Source organism: Macaca nemestrina, chromosome 17 (assembly GCF_043159975.1).
Source record: "Macaca nemestrina isolate mMacNem1 chromosome 17, mMacNem.hap1, whole genome shotgun sequence".
NCBI lineage: Eukaryota > Metazoa > Chordata > Mammalia > Primates > Cercopithecidae > Macaca > Macaca nemestrina.
In genome coordinates, this window is record NC_092141.1 from 83,836,983 (window position 1) to 83,855,754 (window position 18,772).

The following is an 18,772-nucleotide window of genomic DNA, read 5'->3' on the forward strand; positions in this document are numbered from 1 at the left end:
ACACGAGGCAGGAGCCAAGCCTTCCCTCTCCAGCTTCGAGGGGGCTGGCAGGCCTGAACCTGGTTCCCTGGACAACTCAGGGTCATCTCAGCAAATATTGATGGAAGAATATTGCCAAGAGCTCAAGTCTGTGCCAGGAACTGAAGAGTCAAAGAGGCACAGATGAAGCCACTGGGTTTACAGGGACAAGACAGCATTCACAAGCAGAATACAGCCCTGAGGCTACCGGGGTATCTCATGCGTTCTGGGTGTCGGCTAGAGCACTCCAGTAGAGAAGCCCAGGAAGGCTTCTCAGAGGAGGTGTCCTTGGCCGCCTGCGTTCATTTGGCACACATGATAGCTACTGTGTGGGTGTAGCACTTTGGTGGGTATCAGATTCACCTGTAGAACTTCGTAAAAACACAGTAGCCTGAGTCCTCTTCTCCAGCAAGCCTGGGCCTCCAGATCATTCTGCTACACACCGAAGTTTGAGAAGCACTAGATCACCTCTGTGCAATAAACCCTTACAGCCAAGCAGTCCCAAAGTCTCAGTACCTGCTCCTCATTCTCAGCTGCCTCCAGGCTCCTGGTACTCAGTACAGCTTTTTTTTTTTTTTTTTTTTTTTTTTTTTTTTTTTTTTTGGAAACACAGTCTCTATCTCAGCCTCCCGAGTAACTGGGACTACAGGCGCCCGCCACCATGCCCAGCTAATTTGTTGTATTTTTAGTAGAGACGGGGTTTCATCATGTTAGCCAGGATGGTCTCGATCTCCTGACCTCGTGATCTGCCCACCTCGGCCTTCCAAAGTGCTGGGATTACAGGCGTGAGCCACCACGCCTGGCCAATGTTTTGTTTCTTAAACTGGGTTCTAGTTAACCTTGAGTGTTCAGTTTGTAAAACTTCACCATGCTATACTGTTAGGGTAGATGCATTTTTCTGTCTAGGTGTTATATTTTAATTACAACAATTTTATATTTTCTTTTTTTTTTTTTTTTTTGAGACGGAGTCTCGCTCTGTCGCCCAGGCTAGAGTGCAGTGGCCGGATCTCAGCTCACTGCAAGCTCCGCCTCCCGGGTTCACGCCATTCTCCTGCCTCAGCCTCCCGAGTAGCTGGGACTACAGGCGCCCGCCACCTCGCCCGGCTAGTTTTTTGTATTTTTCAGTAGAGACGGGGTTTCACCATGTTAGCCAGGATGGGCTTGATCTCCTGACCTCGTGATCCACCCATCTCGGCCTCCCAAAGTGCTGGGATTACAGGCTTGAGCCACTGCGCCTGGCCAACAATTTTATATTTTCAATTGGTAATCACTTTTTTTTTTAAATTTTATTTATGTATTTTGAGATGGAGGCTCATTCTGTTGCCCAGGCTGGAGTGCAGTGGTGCAATCTCGGCTCACTGCAACCTCTGTCTCCCGATTCTCCTGCCTCAGCCTCCCCCAGTAGCTGGGATTACAGGCATGTACCACCACGCCCAGCTAATTTTTTTGTGTGTTTTGTGTTTCTATTAGAGACGGGGTTTCACTATGTTGGCCAGGCTGGCTCGAACTCCTGACCTCAAATGATTCGCCCACCTCAGACTCCCAAAGTGGTGGGATTACAGGCGTGAGCTACCTTGCCCAGTCGGTAATTGCCTTTTGTAGAGGTATAAATCAGAAGGTAAAATCACCCCTAAACCCAGCACAGTGGAGCATGGGAAGGCAGCGTGGGGCTGGCCTATGAGTTCCCTTGGCCATGGGATCGGCATGAGTGTGGGTGGGTGGCAGAGCAGCCAACCTACCCCTGCCAGCTGCCCCCAGAGTCTGAGTGACAGCCCCCAACTCCTCTCTATCCCTCTGTCATCTTGTCCTGACCTCTTAGCCATTGGTACCCCCATCCCTGCCTCGGGATCCTGCTCACAAAGTGAGGCTGAATTGTCAAGCCTGGGACGAGGCGCTTTGGACAGCAGGCCTGCACTCACTGGGGCTCCCTGCTTCCGTGTTTCCCAACAGGCCCTGGAGGCCTAGTAAGCAGGCCTAGGCAGGCTCCTTAGCCTCTGCCCACAGTGGCAGAAACAGCCAGGGGCTGCCGACTCTCCCAGCTACCCTCCCCTAGACTTACCTTTACCCCCACCCAAGTCCTCATCTGTCTGCACAAGACTCAGCTATGTGAAGAGCACAGCGGGGTTTTGGAGTCAGGCACGCTTAGTAGCTGTGTGACCTTGCATGAGTTACTCAACCTCTCTGAGCCTTGGTAGCTTCATAGACACTAAAAAACAGACATTTAAAGAAGTGAGATAGGCCAGGCACGGTGGTTCACGCCTGTAATCCCAGCACTTTGGGAGGCTGAGGTGGGCAGATCACAAGGTCAGGAATTCGAGACCAGCCTGGTGAAACCCTGTCTCTACTAAACATATAACAACAACAACAAAATTAGCCAAGCGTGGTGGCGGGCGCCTGTAATCCCAGCTACTCGGGAGGCTGAGGCAGGAGAACTGCTTGAACCTGGGAGGCAGAGGTTGCAGTGAGCTGAGATTGCGCCACTGCACTCCAGTCTGGGCAACAGAGCGAGACTCCATCTCTAAATAAATAAATAAATAAATAAATAAATAAATAAATAAGTGAGATAAATGTGAATGGGAGTTTACCATTTTCTTCTTGTGCCCCAGTGGATTGATGTGCACACCCACACTGGAGACCACTCCAAACTTCTGACAATCATAAGATATTTTAGATCTTAGGCTATCAAAGTAAAGTAGTCTGGAGCCTAAGGTCTAAATTGCTCGGCTTGGCATTTGAAGGCCTCCAAGTTCCAGCTCCGTCTCCAAATACCCTCCTGCTTGGGCTGGAGTGACTGCTCACTGATCTCTGACCCACGGATAAGTGCTGCCCTTTCTCCCCTCCAGGTCTTTCTTCCCAGGGTAACTGTCTCTACTCCCATCCCCCAAGCAAGCTCCACCCATCCTCTGGGTTTCTGGCAACATCAGCCGCCACTGCAAAGCTCTTCTAATATTTTCGTGTATTTCATTCATCCTATTTTACTGAGCACCTACTATGTACCAGGCACTCCATCTTTCACCGTTCATCCTTCCCCTCCTCTGACCTCATACCCACTACCAGCTAGTGGTATTGGTGGTATTGGTATAGACGTCACACATTACCTCACAATGAGCACTCCTGGACACTGTGATCCAGCCACAGGATTCAAGCTGTTCCCCTGCGTGCACTGTCTGCTTGTATCAGTCAGGATAACCAACATTAGCTGTTATAACAAACAACCCCAACATCTCAGTGGCCAAACACAATACAATACAGATTTATTCTTTTTTTTTTTTTTTTTTTTTTTGAGACGGAGTCTCGCTCTGTCGCCCAGGCTGGAGTGCAGTGGCACGATCTCGGCTCACTGCAAGCTCCGCCCCCCGGGTTCACGCCATTCTCCTGCCTCAGCCTCCCGAGTAGCTGGGACTACAGGCGCCCGCCACCTCGCCCGGCTAGTTTTCTTGTATTTTTTAGTAGAGACGGGGTTTCACCGTGTTAGCCAGGATGGTCTCGATCTCCTGACCTCATGATCTGCCCGTCTCGGCCTCCCAAAGTGCTGGGATTACAGGCTTGAGCCACCGCGCCCGGCCTACAGATTTATTCTTGCTCACATCACCATCCAATTTCAGGTTCCTTACATCTGTGATGCCTCCTCCAACACAGGGCTGCCACAGGATTGCCAGGGGATGGGAAAGGAGAGCATGGGAAGGTAGTTTTAGGTCCAGGTCTGGAAATGGCACACATCACTTCCATCCACACTCCACTGGCCAGAATCCAGGTATATAGTCCCAGCCACAGGCCAGCTTGGAACTGTGGACTTTCTGTGTACCCAGGAAGAAGTTGCATAAAGGAGTGTATAGCCAGCCTCTTCCCCGTAACCAACTGCACTGTGAGCTTCCAAAAGGCAAGGATCCTTCCCACGCCTTCCTGATGTCTCCCTGAATCTCCTCCATAACTTCCAATCGGCCTGCTTCCCAGTGCATATCACCCACCCATCATGCCCAGCACACTGCCCTGTACCCAGCTGGTGCTCAGTATTTACCAGCTGATGGATAGACTAGTGTGAGTTGAAACAGGCTGACTGAAGGAGAAGAGCATAGGACTTGGTGGAGAGACAGGTCCTTCCTGTTCTTTGGATGACACAGCTTCCCAGACCTCACGCTGGGAAGGTGCTTAGTAGGTGCTCATAGTAGGTGCTGGCACATAGTAGGTGCTCAGTAAGCGTTTGCTGACTATGTGAATAGACAGACACATGGAATGATGAGGAGAACAGGCCCAAGAGAATGAAGGAGGTGGTAAAAGGTTTGAAAAAGTGTTCAATGGTGGAAAAGACTCGGGTCCAAAGTCGAGACAAACATGCCTTCCCAAACCTTACCTGGACGGGGAGGTGGTGCCCTCCTCCCCAGCCCCAACAGACTGGGGGCATCTGGGCCTACTCAGGCCACAACAGTGGGGCAGGATGTGTCAGATGAGCCAGGGCTTGGCCTTCCTGGGCCCTCTGGAGTTCCCCATCCTGGGGCAGTGATGATCCCTCCTTTCTGTGATTTGGATCTTTATTTGTTGGGGTTCACTGGGGTTAATTATTGTTGTGGTTGGATAGGGTGGTAGGAAGGGCCCCACCCTGGCCCAGGGCCTGGAGGAGAATCCCAAGTGTCAGATGAGTCTGGAGACCTGGAGGGCTGGTACCAGGGCTCAGGGGTGGCACTGGATGGCTTAAGAAGGTGCCTCCTGCCAACAATTTAACCGTCTCTATGCCCCGAGCCTAGGTGGCTGAGTCTTTAACCCTTCCTTGTGCCTCTTCCATTCATGCCACCCTCCCAATCATCAAAGCCCGAGTGAGGCCCAGCTCCATAAAGCAACTGGCATTATTCACAGGGGTGGGGCTGGGCAAGCAGCAGGAGAAGTGGCCTGGCCTGTGGCTCAGATCCTGGCCAGATGGGGGTAGGACCGGCACCCTGAGATACCCTGGCTCCAGTAGGGCAGGGCCACATCTGCTGCATCTCAGCATCAGCCACACCTCTTAGGACCCTTGGCCTTCTGCTGCGACCCCAAAGCCTGCATCTGGTGCTCCCAGGCAGCTGCTTTCCTGTGGGGACGAAGCCAGGTTAGTAGTGGCCCAGCGAGGCAGGGCAGGGGAGGGACGGGAGGGATGGAGCGAGCCAGCCTCTAGCTGGCAGGGGCTTACTGAGGCGCCAAGGACTGTCAGCCTCTCCTCACCTTGCAAGAAGGGAAACTGAGGACTGAGCCCCAGGGTTACTCTCCTAGCTGCATAGCAAGTTAGATCCTTGGCAACCCAGGACTGGGGTTGTGAGCAGTGTAGACGCTGTTCCACTTGGTCTCTCCTCTGCGTCAGATCAGCACCACAGTCCCTTGTGTGAGTGGCTTCGGGATGTAGATGAGCCCAAAGGATGTGTGTTGGGTCTGATGGGACCAGTGCCAGAGCTGGGAGGGGAGTGAAGGCTGTGATTCCTGCACAGTGCGAAGGCACCCAAAACAGAGTCTAGAGCAGGACTCTGGATCAGACACACCCAGGTTCTAGTCCTTGCTGTGTGACCTTCGGTAAGTCTTTTAACCTCTCTGAGCCTCGGTTTTCTGAGAGGGTGATTTGGAGTGGATGAGGGTGATGCTACCCACGTCATCGGATCACCGGGGAGAGCAATGACATCATTTCTGTACTGTGGATATCGTGGGCTACGGCAGGGCACGTGCTCGTGGTAGATGTCACTATATTATAGAGTTATCATAAATATAACATGATTGTAATGATTGTGATACTGAGTTGTTTAATTTAAATCTAGCATATATTGCTACTGATAATAACAATGATAGATTGTTTTGGTTTCCAGCAGGAAAGGAGCCAGAACATGCACATGCTCTATTTCCTCTCCTCTTCGCCCATGTCTTCCCTCGAGGGCTGGGGGGCCAGGCGAGTGGTGTTCCTTTTCAGCCCCGCGCTGTAATACTAAACAGGCTGTGCAAGGCTGTGGTGGGCGCAGAAAGGGTGGCTTGGGGGCAAACCAGTCTTTCAGTTCTCTCTGACACCAGCTCAGGGCTGCCCAGGCCTGGCTGATGCCCACTGAGCCCTCCCCATCCCCAGATTCCCATCCACCAGGTCCCTGGGCTGCTCCTCCTCCCACTGGGCATTGAGCCCTGAGCTAAGCGCTTTACATTCATGCTCACAACTGGCCTACAATGCGGGGGAGGCGTTCAATCATCCCCACTCACAGATGGAAACACTGAGGTTTAGAAAGTTGAGCTGGCCTTTCCAGGAAGTAGCAGAGCTATGCACTCAAACTGGACACCCCTGCCGAGGGGGAGAGCCCACCCAGGCCCCTCAGCACCCTAGTGCCCCAAGAGGTAGACTTGCCTCTGCCCCATCCCATCAGTTCTTCTCCCACTACAGCCCACACTATCCCCCGGGGCTGGGACCTCCAACAAGCCAGTCACCCAGAGAGAGGGTGAGGGAATCTCTCTGTAGAAACCCCCAGTTCAGGGTGAGGGTGGGGCGAGGGAAGGTGGGGTGTCCAGGAACTTCAATCTTCCAGTCTAAAGGAACCGGGGCCCTAAAGATAGATACCAGGGAAGAGGAGGAATCTAAAAATAGACTCCAGATGAAAGTGATGGAGCCCTCTGTGGGCGCACACCCGCACACACGTGCACACACACACCCCTCTTCTGGGAAACTTGGAGGCACTGAATCAAAGACAAATGAGCAAAATCACAGACACACACTCAGCTCACAAATAAACACAACCAGCCAGCGTGGCTGCTCACGCTTGTAATCCCTACACTTTGGGAGGCCGAGGCAGGCGGATCACTTGAGGTCAGGAGTTCGAGACCAGCCTGGCCAACATGGTGAAACCCTATCTCTGTTAAAAAAAAAAAAAATACAAAAAGTTAGCTGGGCATGGTGGCGGGGGTGCCTGTAATCCCAGCTACTCAGGAGGCTGAGGCAGGAGAATCACTTGAACCTGGGAGGTGGAGGTTGCAGTGAGCTGAGATGGCGCCATTGCACTCTAGCCTGGGTGACAGAGCCAGACTTTGTCTCAAAATAAAAAATAAACACAACTTTCCAGGAAAGCTCTGACCCACTGCACCCACCCCATGCTCACAGAGATGAACATGTCCCCACCCGTGCTACACACACACACACACACACACACACAGGCTGCACAGGCACACATGTGCACACACGAGCATAGAGCCGCAGTGGTGTATCCAGAGGAGGGAGGTGCCCAGGGACAGAGGGAGAGGAGAGGCAGCGAGTCCTGCCCGTCTCCCACCGCACCTCCCCATGTCCCACCAGTTGAGCCCGTGTCCCTGGCCTGTTCCTGGCAGCCCCTGTGCCAGGTTGGAGCCTGGAGAGATGGTTTGGTGAATGGGGTGGGAGAAGGCTGGGGCTGCCATGGAAAGAGCCAGAGTTTGAGGTTCAAATCCCACAGCCCCGACATTCTGCACTCCAAGGTTCAGAGAAATGACTTAACCTGTCTGAGCGCAGTTTCCTTATCAGATAGGCAGGTCAATGAGACCGCTCTCATGGGCTTGCCGTACCTGGTATGTAGAAGGTGCTAGATACATGTTTTGAGAAGGCATCTAGCAGCCTGGAGCAATGTAGTTTGGACCAGACTGTACATCCCAGCCTATGCACCTCCTAGCGGGTCATTTGCCATCCCCCACCTGAACCTCAGTTGCCGAATGTATAAAGTGGGGCTAGTCAGTGATGCCTCTGCCTCGTCTATCTCGGACCACTGTGGTGAGGCTCGAAAAAATGACCCTGTGAGGAGTGGATTGGTCCTGTGGGGGAGCCCCATGGGGCAGTGATGTTGGGGGCCAGGGAATCGCTGGCAGCTACCGTTTCCCCCATCCTCTCTCCTCCATGAGAACACCCCTCCCCCACCCGCCAGGGCACCCACCAGCTATCGTTTGGGGTCCAGTGGAGAAACTGCCCCAGGGTGTGCATTTCCAGAGTAGGGAACAGCTCCGGCCAGAGTGGTATTGGAGGCCGGAGCTGGGGGATACATTTTCATATGGGGGTTGGAAGGATTGCTCCCTGGAATTGCCTAGGACCCATCTGCTGAGCAGCTCAGCCAACCACAAATGCAAGGAACACCCCGTGGCCAGTCTCAGACCAACAACAACTATGACCATTATTAACTAGTGCGTACTAAATACCAGGGAGTGTGCTGAGTGCTATCTGTGCATCATAATTTCACCCTCCTAATAACCGATGGGGTTCATGCTGTTATTATAATACCTATTTTTACATATCATGAAACAGACTCAGAGAGGCTGGGTAACTTACCCAAGGCCACACAGCTAGAAAAGGGTGGAGCCAGTTTTGCTGCCCAAATCTGGCTGTCCCCTGAGTCCTGCCACCTCCCATACAACCTGGGCCAATCTCAGAGAAGGTCACAGACAGAGCATACACTGGAGGGACGGGGTGCCATGCTGTTGGGGACTGGTCATAACATGGGGACAGAAGGTAGCGGGCACTATCAGGAGACCTAGTGCTGCTTTGCCCACTGGCGAGTCAGTGACCTTTGGCCAGCCCCTTCCCCTCTGGGCCTCAGTCACCTGTCTGTAAAATGAGAGGGTTGGGCCACGTCCCCTGGAGGCCCTCTCTGCCTCTGATTCACTCCACCACCCCACCTCCAGCAAGTTGATCATCTCATGTCTCATGTAGGATGTGTTCATTTCACAGCTGTCTAACCAAGGCTTCTTAACCGATGCGGTCACCAGACCTCTCTCCATGAGCTACCTGGGGTATGAGCAAAATTGCATATGAGTGTGTGTGCACAATTTGCATTTTTCTAGGAAAAGTGTCCATATTTTCACCAGAGTCTAATCCCAAAAGGCTGAGAACCATTAATTATTCTAATCTTCTTATTTTATTTTTTGTTTTTGAGACTGAGTCTTGCTGTTGCCCAGGCTGGAGTGCAGTGGCGCAGTCTTGGTTCACTGCAGCCTCCGCCTCTCAGGTTCATGCGATTCTCGTTCCTCAGTCTTCCAAGTAGCTGGGATTACAGGTGCCTGCCACCATACCTGGCTAATTTTTGTGTTTTTAGTAGAGATGGAGTGTCACCATGTTGGTCAGGCTAGTCTTGAACCTCCTGACCTCAAGTGATCCACCTGCCTCGGCCTCCCAAAGTGCTGGGATTATAGGCATGAGCCACCACGCCTGGTCTTTTTTTTTTGAGACAGGGTTTCATTCTGTTGCCCAGATTGGAGTACAATGGTGCAATCATAGCTCACTGCAGCCTTGACCTCCCCAGCTCAAGCAATCCTCCCACCTCAGCCTCTTGAGTAGCTGGGACCACAGGCGCACACCACCAACCAGGTTAATTTTTCAATGTTTTGTAGAGATAGGGTCTTGCCATGTTGCCCAGGCTGGTCTGGAACTTCTGGGTTCAAACAATCCACTCACCTCTACCTCCCAAAGTGCTAAAATGTCCCTGTTCTTCTTTTTATTTTTCTTTTTTTTTTTTTTTTTTTTTTTTTTGAGACAGAGTCTCACTGTTGCCCAGGCTGGAGTGCAGTGGCGCAATCTCGGCTCACTGCAAGCTCCGCCTCCCGGGTTCACGCCATTCTCCTGCCTCAGCCTCCCAAGTAGCTGGGACTACAGGCGCCCGCCACCACAGCAGGCTAATTTTTTGTATTTTTAGTAGAGACAGGGTTTCACCATGTTAACCAGGATGGTCTCCATCTCCTGACCTCGTGAATGTCCCTATTCTTGATGTAAACTTTTAGGGAAACGAGACACAAAAGTTGAGTCCCTACCATATAATGTTCTTCTCTTCGCTTGTGTTGAACATCCCCACAGGCTCCCTGGAGCAGCTCCTGCTCCTGGCACCACAGGCTTCCGCCCTCGAGCCACACTGACCCACAGAGCCCCTCATCCCGCTGCCTCCAGTTCATCTCTGCCAGGATGCTGAAGTGCCCGTCGGCTCTGTCTTGTCATTCCTCACGCCTGTGTCTTCTTCTGGACCATCCCGGCAAGGACCAGTGAGTCTTTCATGAGGTGGGTGCAGTGACCAGGATGGCCAGCAGAGGCCGCACGGAGATGCGCCCCCAGGGCATGGCAGGTGGAATCCTGTTGTGTTGGTGCACTTGGCAGCCTGAGTGTGAGGACAGCATGGCGGCAGCCAGAGACTCGCATTTTGGGTCTGACTCTTCCCCTCTGTGGGCCTCAGTTTTCTCATCTGTAAAGTGGAGGGAGGTGGCTTGGAACCCCTGGATGGTTGCTAGGCAACTTTGCTGCATCAACATCCTGGGGACCTTTCTGATTGATGCTGGGGGAAGGGAACTGTCTTGAACTCCCTTTGGCAGAAAAAATTCGCCCAGCAACCTTAGGCAATGGAGCAAGATTACTCCAGGGCCCTTCCTCAGACGTGACTGAGAAAACAGAGCCCACTAGGCACCAGCTTACAGAGGGGACTCACCCCTGGGAGAAAGCAGGGCTTCAAATCAGGCTGCCCATGAGCTGCCTGTGGTGATGTGGGACATGGAGACCCCTCTGGGCCTCCGGAGGGCCCTCATGGAGACCCCTCTGGAGGCCCAGAGCCCAGGTGACGGGCGGCAGCCTCCTGGAGTACGTTTCTGCCCATCTCTGGAAAAGCCCAGGCAGGCCTTGGTGGAAAGAGAGAACACGCACCCTCCTGCCCTCCACAGCTGCAGACCCTGGCAACAAGCCTGGAGGCTCAGTCATCCTCCTTGCTCGGGGGGACTCTCCTGCCCTAGTTCTCAGCCCTGCCTCTCCACCAGCTCCTCATTCTGGACTGAGCTAGGAGAGCAGGGTAAAGGCCTAGGGATCTCTTCAAAGATGCATAGCATGGGGGCTCGAAGACACTCCAGAGAACAGGGCCCAGGACCCAGTCCTCACAAGCACAGAGAAGACCCCTCCCGCCCCACCCCCACCCCCCACTCTTCATACCCAAAGCATTAAAGGACAAGACACAGGCATGACACTGGTGGAGAACATTCTCTACAAAAGTGGTAATGAGCCTGCAGGAGGGATTCGGGCTACAGTGGTGGGCACACAGAGCCTGCTCCACCCCAGCACTGGCTAGAATCAGGAGGGGCTGCGGCAGTAAATGGACAAGGAATGGGAGAGAAGGGGCAGCACCTGGGGCTCTGGGAAAAACAAGTCGGCACTTGGGGGTGGCCCCAGGCTCAGGCCCAGAGAACAGGGAGAAGCACTGCGGTGGGCTCCAGATAGCAGTGGCAGGCAGCCAAGCCCTCAGTGTCCTGCAATAGGACAGGGACCATCTCCTCCATGCCCCCGCTGTGGGCATGTATATGGGAATGGGAACCCCCGGACAGACCAAAAAGAGGCCTTTGAGGGCTCTCTTTCCCCTACCCCAGCCAAGGGGGCCCCGGGAGGAGCTGGGGGCTGTGGCCATGCTCCCAGCAGGAGCTGCTTCCCAAGCTGAGGTCAGGGATGGGGGGCCATGGCTGAGAAAGGAGGAGAGCACCTCTGCATGGGGTGCGAAGGGGCACACACATGTCAGCGGGTTCCTGAGGGACTCTCCCATATCTGTGACCTCGGTCTGGCTGGAGAGCTCTGGGGGCACATGTCTGAGGACACATGCTCTGACCACCCTCTGAGCTGGCCTTTCCCCTGGTCTCACCATCACAGGGCTGGGACACAGGCGAGCTCTCCCTTAGCCCCGATCCAGCAGCCCAGCCCCTCTTTGGTAAAGAGGGAAACTTACCAAACAACACCCAAGGTGAGCGCGCACACACGCACGCATGCGCGCACACACACACACATAAACACACGTGTGCACGCATGCGCACACACACACGCATAAACACACGCACGTGTGCACGCATGCACACACATGCATAAACACATGCACGTGTGCACATGCACACACGCGCATAAACACACGCACGTGTGCACCCATGCACACACACGCATAAACACACACACGTGTGCACGCATGCACACACATGCATAAACACACACAAACGCGCGCACACCTGCACACACATGCATAAACACAAACACGTGCGCACATGCACACACATGTACACACACATGCACGCGCACACACATGCATGTGTGTGCACACGTACGCAAGAACACACACACAAGCACACACACACCACACATGTACACACACATGCACGCACACACATGCATACACGCACACACACAGCCCTGGTGACCTGGGGACAATCTGCAGTTTAGATTATCCACTTTCTCCAGTGTCCATATCGCAGGACTTACCCAACCCAGGCCCAACACCCAGCCACACCCTGTTCTGCCTGTCCCAGGCCTGGGAGACTGAGGAGGTTGGCAGACACCTTTCTCTGGCCCAGCGCATGCCTGCCAGACCTGGGGGCTATAACACTGCAGCCTGTTGGTCTAGCACCTTGCATCTAGTGCCCTGGCCCTCTGGGGTCCCTGGCGGGGCCAGGCTGCACAATGAAAAAGCGGGAGGCTGGAGGAAGACAGGCCAGGCTCCATCCCTGGATGAGCTGGGAAGGGCGTCAGTACCCCCAGCCTGGCTCTCCAGCTCCGGGCCTTGGCCACTGGCTGAAGGAGGGGATGCTGGCTGTGCTTGGAATGGGTGCAGACTGAAAGTTGGGGCATTTGGCTGAAGAGTCTGGCTGAGGAACTTCCCCTCTGGGGTGGACTGGAAGAGGGGAGGCAGCCCAAACTCTTCCCTTCACAAAAATGCAGGAAGTGAGCAAGTCTCCGGCCTGAGCACGAGAGAACAAGACCATCAGAGGAGGGGTGGGAGAGGCCACAGCGCCCGGGACAGGCACGCCCTCCAGCATTCACCTCCCACACTCCCATCCAGTTCCATGCCCCTGCCCTCCCTCTGGGGTAAGCCTCCCCCAAGTCTACATGTCCTTTAGGGCTGCTCAGAATGGGTGGCTCAGGGCCTTTGAGACCCCTCAGAACTGGAGGGGACATTCTCTTGCCCCTCTGGTGCCTCCAGGCTACACCCTCTGCTTCAAGGTGTGGACAGCCTTTCAAAGGAGTCGACCCACGTGGTCCTTGCTCCTGGGGAAGGGGGCTGCAGGGCTGGCGACTGTGAGGACCTTGAGGCCCCACCACAGGTTGTGGCAACTTGCAATTCATTTTGGTCTGGGGAGAGGAGCCCCCCGTTATCTGTGGAGGAAGAGACAGAAAGAAACAGATTTCATGTGAGGTCCTTTAGCGGCATCATTTTCACCCAGGACAGCCATCTGGACAACTTAGCCTTCCCATCTCTCAGCAGGTTGATGGTCAGGGATGGAGGACGCCAGCCTACGGGTGACGTCCCCATCCCCAAAACTCTAAACCAGCCTGCCTCCCCACACCCTCCCTGCCCCAGCCACTCAGGATAAAGGCCATAGATACCTAAGAGGAAATGAGGACAGCGTTTGTTGGGCTTGTGGGATGCTGCAGGGGAGGGGCCAGGGCAGGGGCTGGCCACAGCATGACCATGGTGGCAGCGGCCTTGGCCAACTATGACGGGCTTTGGAACATGAACTCTGCCTCCAGGGCTGCTGCTGGCCCTCTTGGGACCATTTGCCCACGTTCCTGGTTGCAGAGTTCAGGAACAGCAGGTAAAACATCTGCCTAAAGCTGGGCGCGGTGGCTCACGCCTGTAATCCCAGCACTTTGGGAGGCCGAAGTGGACAGATCACCTGAGGTCAGGAGTTCGAGATAAGCCTGGCCAACATGGCAAAACCACGTCTCTACTAAAAATACAAAAATTAGCTGGGCATGGTAGTGCACCCCTGTAATCCCAGCTACTCAGGAGGCTGAGGCAGGAGAATTGCGTGAACCCGGGAGGTGGAGGTTGCAGTGAACTGAGATTGTGCCACTGCACTCCAGCCTGGGCAACAAGAGGGAAACTGTCTTTAAAAAAAAAAAAAAAAAAAATCTGCCTGAGGTCTTGGGCAACTGAGAGGCCCTGCTGACTGCAAGCCCTGCATCCCATGGGAGCCACCTTGACCCCAGGCTCTAAAGCCATGCAGACCAGGGATCAAGCCCAGCTCCATGCTGAGCAGCAGCAGGACCTTGAGGTGAGCTATTCTAACTGTCTGAGCCTCCACTTGCTCATCTGCTATAAAATGGGAACGATATAATCCACCAATACAGTCCGGGCACATGGGCTTTTAGAGGGATTAGGCAAGAGAGTTGCCGGGCGCGGTGGCTCACGCCTGTAATCCCAGCGCTTTGGGAGGCCGAGGCGGGCGGATCACAAGGTCAGGAGATCGAGACCACGGTGAAACCCCGTCTCTACTAAAAATACAAAAAATTAGCCGGGTGCGGTTGTGGGCGCCTGTAGTCCCAGCTACTCGGGAGGCTGAGGCAGGAGAATGGCGTGAACCCGGGAGGCGGAGCTTGCAGTGAGCCGAGATCGCGCCACTGCACTCCAGCCTGGGCGACAGAGCAAGACTCCGTCTCAAAAAAAAAAAAAAAAAAAAAAAAGAGGGATTAGGCAAGAGAACTTGTTCAAGGGCACAACCCAGCACCTGGGAGGTGGGAGGGCTCAAAAACACCCCAGCTGTGATTCCCGTGACTGTTGAAACTCGTTGACACTAAGACGACCATTTCCCCACATGTTGATGTCCCCAAAATCAAGGTGCGCTTTACACTAGCTGTGATAAGAATGCCTCGGGTCATCATTAAATTGGCAACTTCTTTTTCTGAGCTGGTGGTAAATAAAATAAGGGGGCCTTTTATCATCGATGGCCCCATTTCGATTTTATGAAATACAGTAGCCCCCACCCCCTACTCCTGAATAGGCAGATCTGTACTCCCTCCCCAGGGGCCTTCCAACTCCTGTTCCTCCATCCCCCTACCAGGCTGGACACTCACAGCTCTGTGTCCTCCAGGGCCGGCGGGCGTTCCATCGCCTGCCGCCGCCTCCTCACGGCGCCCAAGATCTTCTTTCGGGGCCCCAGGGGGACGCTGATGCTGCGGAGGTCGAGGTCAGAGCACAGCATCAGAGCCTCGAGGTCAATCTTCTCCTGCCGCAGGAGGGCGGCAAAGTCCTCCATGTGCAGAGAGGCCAGAAAGGTCTCCAGCGGGCTGGTCTCGGGCTCCAGGTCCTCGTCCAAGCCTAAGTCCAGCTCGTCCCAGGGCAGCTCCTCCCCACAGCTGCGGTCCTGCAGGCTGTTGGCACTGCCCAGGCTGTCATCGTCCAGGCTGGGGGAGCTCTGCAGCCGACCCCGAGGCGCTCCCATCCCGTCCAGCCCCCCATCCTCGCGGCCCAGTCCGTGCAGCCCACTGCTCAAGTAATTTCTTCGGAACACCATGGTGCCCAGGCCGGGGCGGGTAAAGAGGGAGTCGTGGCCTGAGTCGGTGCTGACCTCCGAGTGGGCAGGCTCGGCTGCCAGCGTGGCACGGGAGACACTGTCCTCGTCCGAGAGGAACATGTCCCGGAGCGGGGCTCGGCCCCACTCCTTGGGATTGGCGTAGGTGCCCTGGCGCACGAACATCACGTCGTTGCCCAGCTGCAGGCCCGAGAGCGAGCGGGCGCTCTTGCGCCCATCCTCGGAGACTTTGAAAGTGCCTTCACCGCCCTGCTTGCGCCGCTCCAGCTTCTTCTGCATCTTGGTCTTGCCCCTGGCCGTGCCGTGCAGCGTGGCCTGCGAGTACGGCAGGTGGCTGCCCAGCGCCAGGTGCTGCAGCCGGCGGCTCAGGGTGCTGGACGTGAGGCTGGAGAAACTGAGGGTGTCGGAGCGCTCGGCCAGCTCGCGCCGGTAGCGCCGCTCCATGCGTTCGTGGTGCTTGCGCTGCAGCTTGGCGCACTCGCGGATGCGCCGCTCCGCCTCGCGGAAGGCCTTGTCCTTCAGCTTACCCACTAGCTTGGGGTTGAGGCTGCTCTGCTTGGCCGCGATGGAGTCCAGGTAGCGCACGCATTCCATGTGGCCCTTCATGGCAGCCATGTCCAGCGGCGTGTGGTAGTCGTTGTCTAGGCACCAGATGTTGGCCCCGAAGGACACCAGGAAGGACAGGCAGTGCAAGTGGCCATTGGAAGCTGCCAGATGCAGGGGTGTGTTGCCCCAGATGTCACACTTGTCCGGGTCACCCCTGCAGGGAAAGCATCCAGGAGGGACTAGTGACGAGTCCTGGCTGGGGATGGAGGTGGAGGGAGTGGAGGGGGGAAGGGAGCTCCCCCACTGTCACAGCAACCCCCAAAGGGACCGTGGGCCTGAGACCTCTTCGACTCCAGGAGACCTGCAGGCCTGAGCCACCCAACAGGTGAGCCCAGGGGTGAGACCAGGGGAAAATGGCCCCAGGTGTGCAAGGGGTGGGGTGTCAGAGAAGGCGGGACTGGGGCGGGACCTTCCCCAAGCTAACTGAGGGCTGGGAATCTCAGGGGATAAATATTTGATGCCCTGAGAGAAGGGAGTAAATTATTCATGAGGCCCAGCACAGAGCTGGCCAGAGCACTGGGGGGCCGGGGCCGCGTCTGGGTCTCTAGGCAGGCATGGTGGTGAGTGTGGCTGCGTGTGCCGAGTGACCGTCAAAGAGAACAGACCAGAGGGTGGTGTGTACCGGGCCCCAGCCCCGGGTCAGCGTGTGTGAGGTGTGGGCTTGTGTGTCAGCAGGCAGGGCCCTGTCTGCAGGGAGCAGGGCCAGCCCTGGCAAGCCCGAGTGTGAGAGGAAGTGTCGGGCCTTGGCCTGGGCCAGGAGGGGAGTGCGGGGGCAGCCAGGACTGGAGGGGAGGAGGAGGGAAATCAGCTGCCTGCGCTCCGAAGCCCTCCCTTCCCCAGGCTGCCCCCTCTTTGTTATCCCTTCAAGGCTGTCTCACTTGAGCCTGTCCAGGGACCCCCGACAGCCCCCACAAGCACCCCTCACACCAGACTGTGTCCCTCAGGGCAAGCTCCCAAGACTCCTCCGGAGCTCTCCCTCCCTTGGGGGCCCAGCACAGCACCCCTGCCCTGCACTAATGAGGCCACGAGGCCAACCCCCAGGGCTGGGGGAAGAATCACTCCCTTGTCTCAACAGCTCCTCACACACTCCCTCCTGGGCCTCCCCTCCTGGCCACCAAGTCCTACAGGCCAGTGTGGGAAGGGCCTGCCAGCACCCGACCCACACCCCATCAAACACCAATCCTGGTCTCTGGAGGAGTTGGGGCTTGGCATACCCAAGGGGAGCCCTCTTCCCCTTCTCCCTTCCTCCCATGAGCCTCTCTGAAGGGATGGCAGGGGACAGTGTCACTGTGTGCTCTCCTGGGATGAGGAGGGGCCAGTCAGCCTTGGCCTCCCGGGACATGGCTCAGCTGCCCAGGCTTCGAGGCTGCTCCCACCTGATGCTGGGCCCAAGGAGCAGCCCAAGGAGGGGGCAAGAGGGAGGGGTCTCCAGCACCCACTACATGATCAGGCCATAGGCCAGTGCCTGGGCCCCAGCCCTCTCTCCCATGACCTGAGACTTCATATCAACCCTCCTGGGGTGTCCTGTCCACCCCTCATCCTGTCCAGGCCGCCCTGGTGTTCAGACCAACCTGACTCCTTTTTATAAAGCCATTGGGGCTGAGGGAGTTGGTCACAGTCATTTGACTTTAGCCCCAAGGAACCCATGTCAGTGGCTCTAGTCCTGGAGGTGGCTTAACTGCCACCTCCAGGCCCCTTCCCTGGCGCTGACACCTGCACTCTATGCCCACCCCTCGCCCTAGGACAACTCCAAAGGGAGCGGGAGGGGAGAGAGGCCCCTTCAAGGTGACCACATCACAGTCTCCCCATTGCTTAGCTATGCCCGGCTGTGGGGGAGGGACTTGGAGAGAGTTAATGGGGTGGCTGAATCAGTGACATTTGGCGCTCTGGACAGTGTCCATAAATCCCCGAAATGAGCAGGGTGATGGCAAGCGCTGTGTGACACCAGCCTGCCAGGGAAGGTGGGTGCTGGCTGGGAAAGCCCTTTGGATCCAAGGCTGCCGAGTGGGCAGTGAAGACCCCACCCTTTCTAGCCCCCACTGTTGGCCCCTTCAGACTTCCCAGCCTTCTCTCCGAGTCTCATTAAGCCCCTCACTCTTACTTTCAGGGGGACCCCAGCCAGGGGATCTCTCCCACCTTCCCCTCACTCTGCAGCAACCCCCCATAATCAGGAACCCCCAAATCCTGGTTTCTCCCCCTCCTAGCCCCAGATCGAGGTCACAAGTGTTACAAGTATCAGATGCCTCTGCTTGGGTCCCCCTCCACGTGTGTCTCTCCCACAAACGCCAGGGTCTAAGGGTCCACCTGTCTGCAGGGGAAGGAGGCAGCTCAGAGGAGGGGTGGAGGATGGATCCCAGGGAGTCTGGGGTGGTCTCAGGGGTCTCAAGGGCGCTGGGTGGGGAGTACTCACCCGCGGCTCACAATGAGGCGCAGCGACTCCAGGTTGCCGTGGTAGGCAGCCCAGAGAGTTGGGGTCATGCCATCCTCGTCGGGGGCATTCAGCTCCTTCCGGGTGGCCTCCTTGAGGAGCTCCAGGTAGCCATCCCGGGCTGCCCGGTGGTACTGGTCGTTCATGGCGCCCGAAGTGGACCGAGTGGGCGGGGGACACGGAGAAAGGCCCCCCGCAGGGGAGGGCGGCGGGGTTAGGGCTGAGGCATGAGGTTGGGGGAGGGGGCCGGGCAGGGGCCGGAGCCGCCAGCCCCCGCTGCCGCAGACGGAGGGTGCGGAGCGCCAGAGCCGCGACTACCGGGACATCTGAGCCGCTCACCCGGCGGCGGAGGGGGGCGGAGGGGGAGCCGAAATCTCCCTCTGTCCAGGGAGCCGCCCCCGGTCTTCCCCTGGGTCCTAAACACCCTGCATGCACCTCAACGCACGAGGGTGACCCACGCAA

At 56.2% G+C, this 18,772-nt stretch overlaps 1 protein-coding gene across 3 annotated transcripts; it reads right to left on the bottom strand.

Annotated features, from left to right (window-relative positions):
* Positions 1 to 7,139: 7,139 nt before the first annotated feature.
* LOC105469139 (USH1 protein network component sans) lies at positions 7,140 to 18,635 on the bottom strand. 3 transcript variants are annotated; one of them, XR_979834.2, is made up of 4 exons: positions 18,293 to 18,635; positions 14,819 to 16,036; positions 12,997 to 13,117; positions 7,140 to 10,193 (listed from the first exon to the last, which is right to left on the bottom strand). XR_979834.2 is itself a non-coding variant. In XM_011719777.2 (3 exons), exons 1-3 carry the CDS (start codon positions 18,454 to 18,456, stop codon positions 13,114 to 13,116), a joined length of 1,386 nt encoding a protein of 461 aa, XP_011718079.1. In that variant the 5' UTR covers positions 18,457 to 18,635; the 3' UTR covers positions 10,967 to 13,113. The 3 variants fall into 3 exon arrangements, 2 of the variants coding, with proteins under 2 accessions (XP_011718079.1, XP_070939652.1); XM_011719777.2 differs by lacking the exon at positions 7,140 to 10,193 and having other exon boundaries at positions 10,967 to 13,117; XM_071083551.1 differs by lacking the exons at positions 7,140 to 10,193; positions 12,997 to 13,117 and having other exon boundaries at positions 14,815 to 16,036.
* Between the last annotated feature and the right edge of the window lie 137 nt (positions 18,636 to 18,772).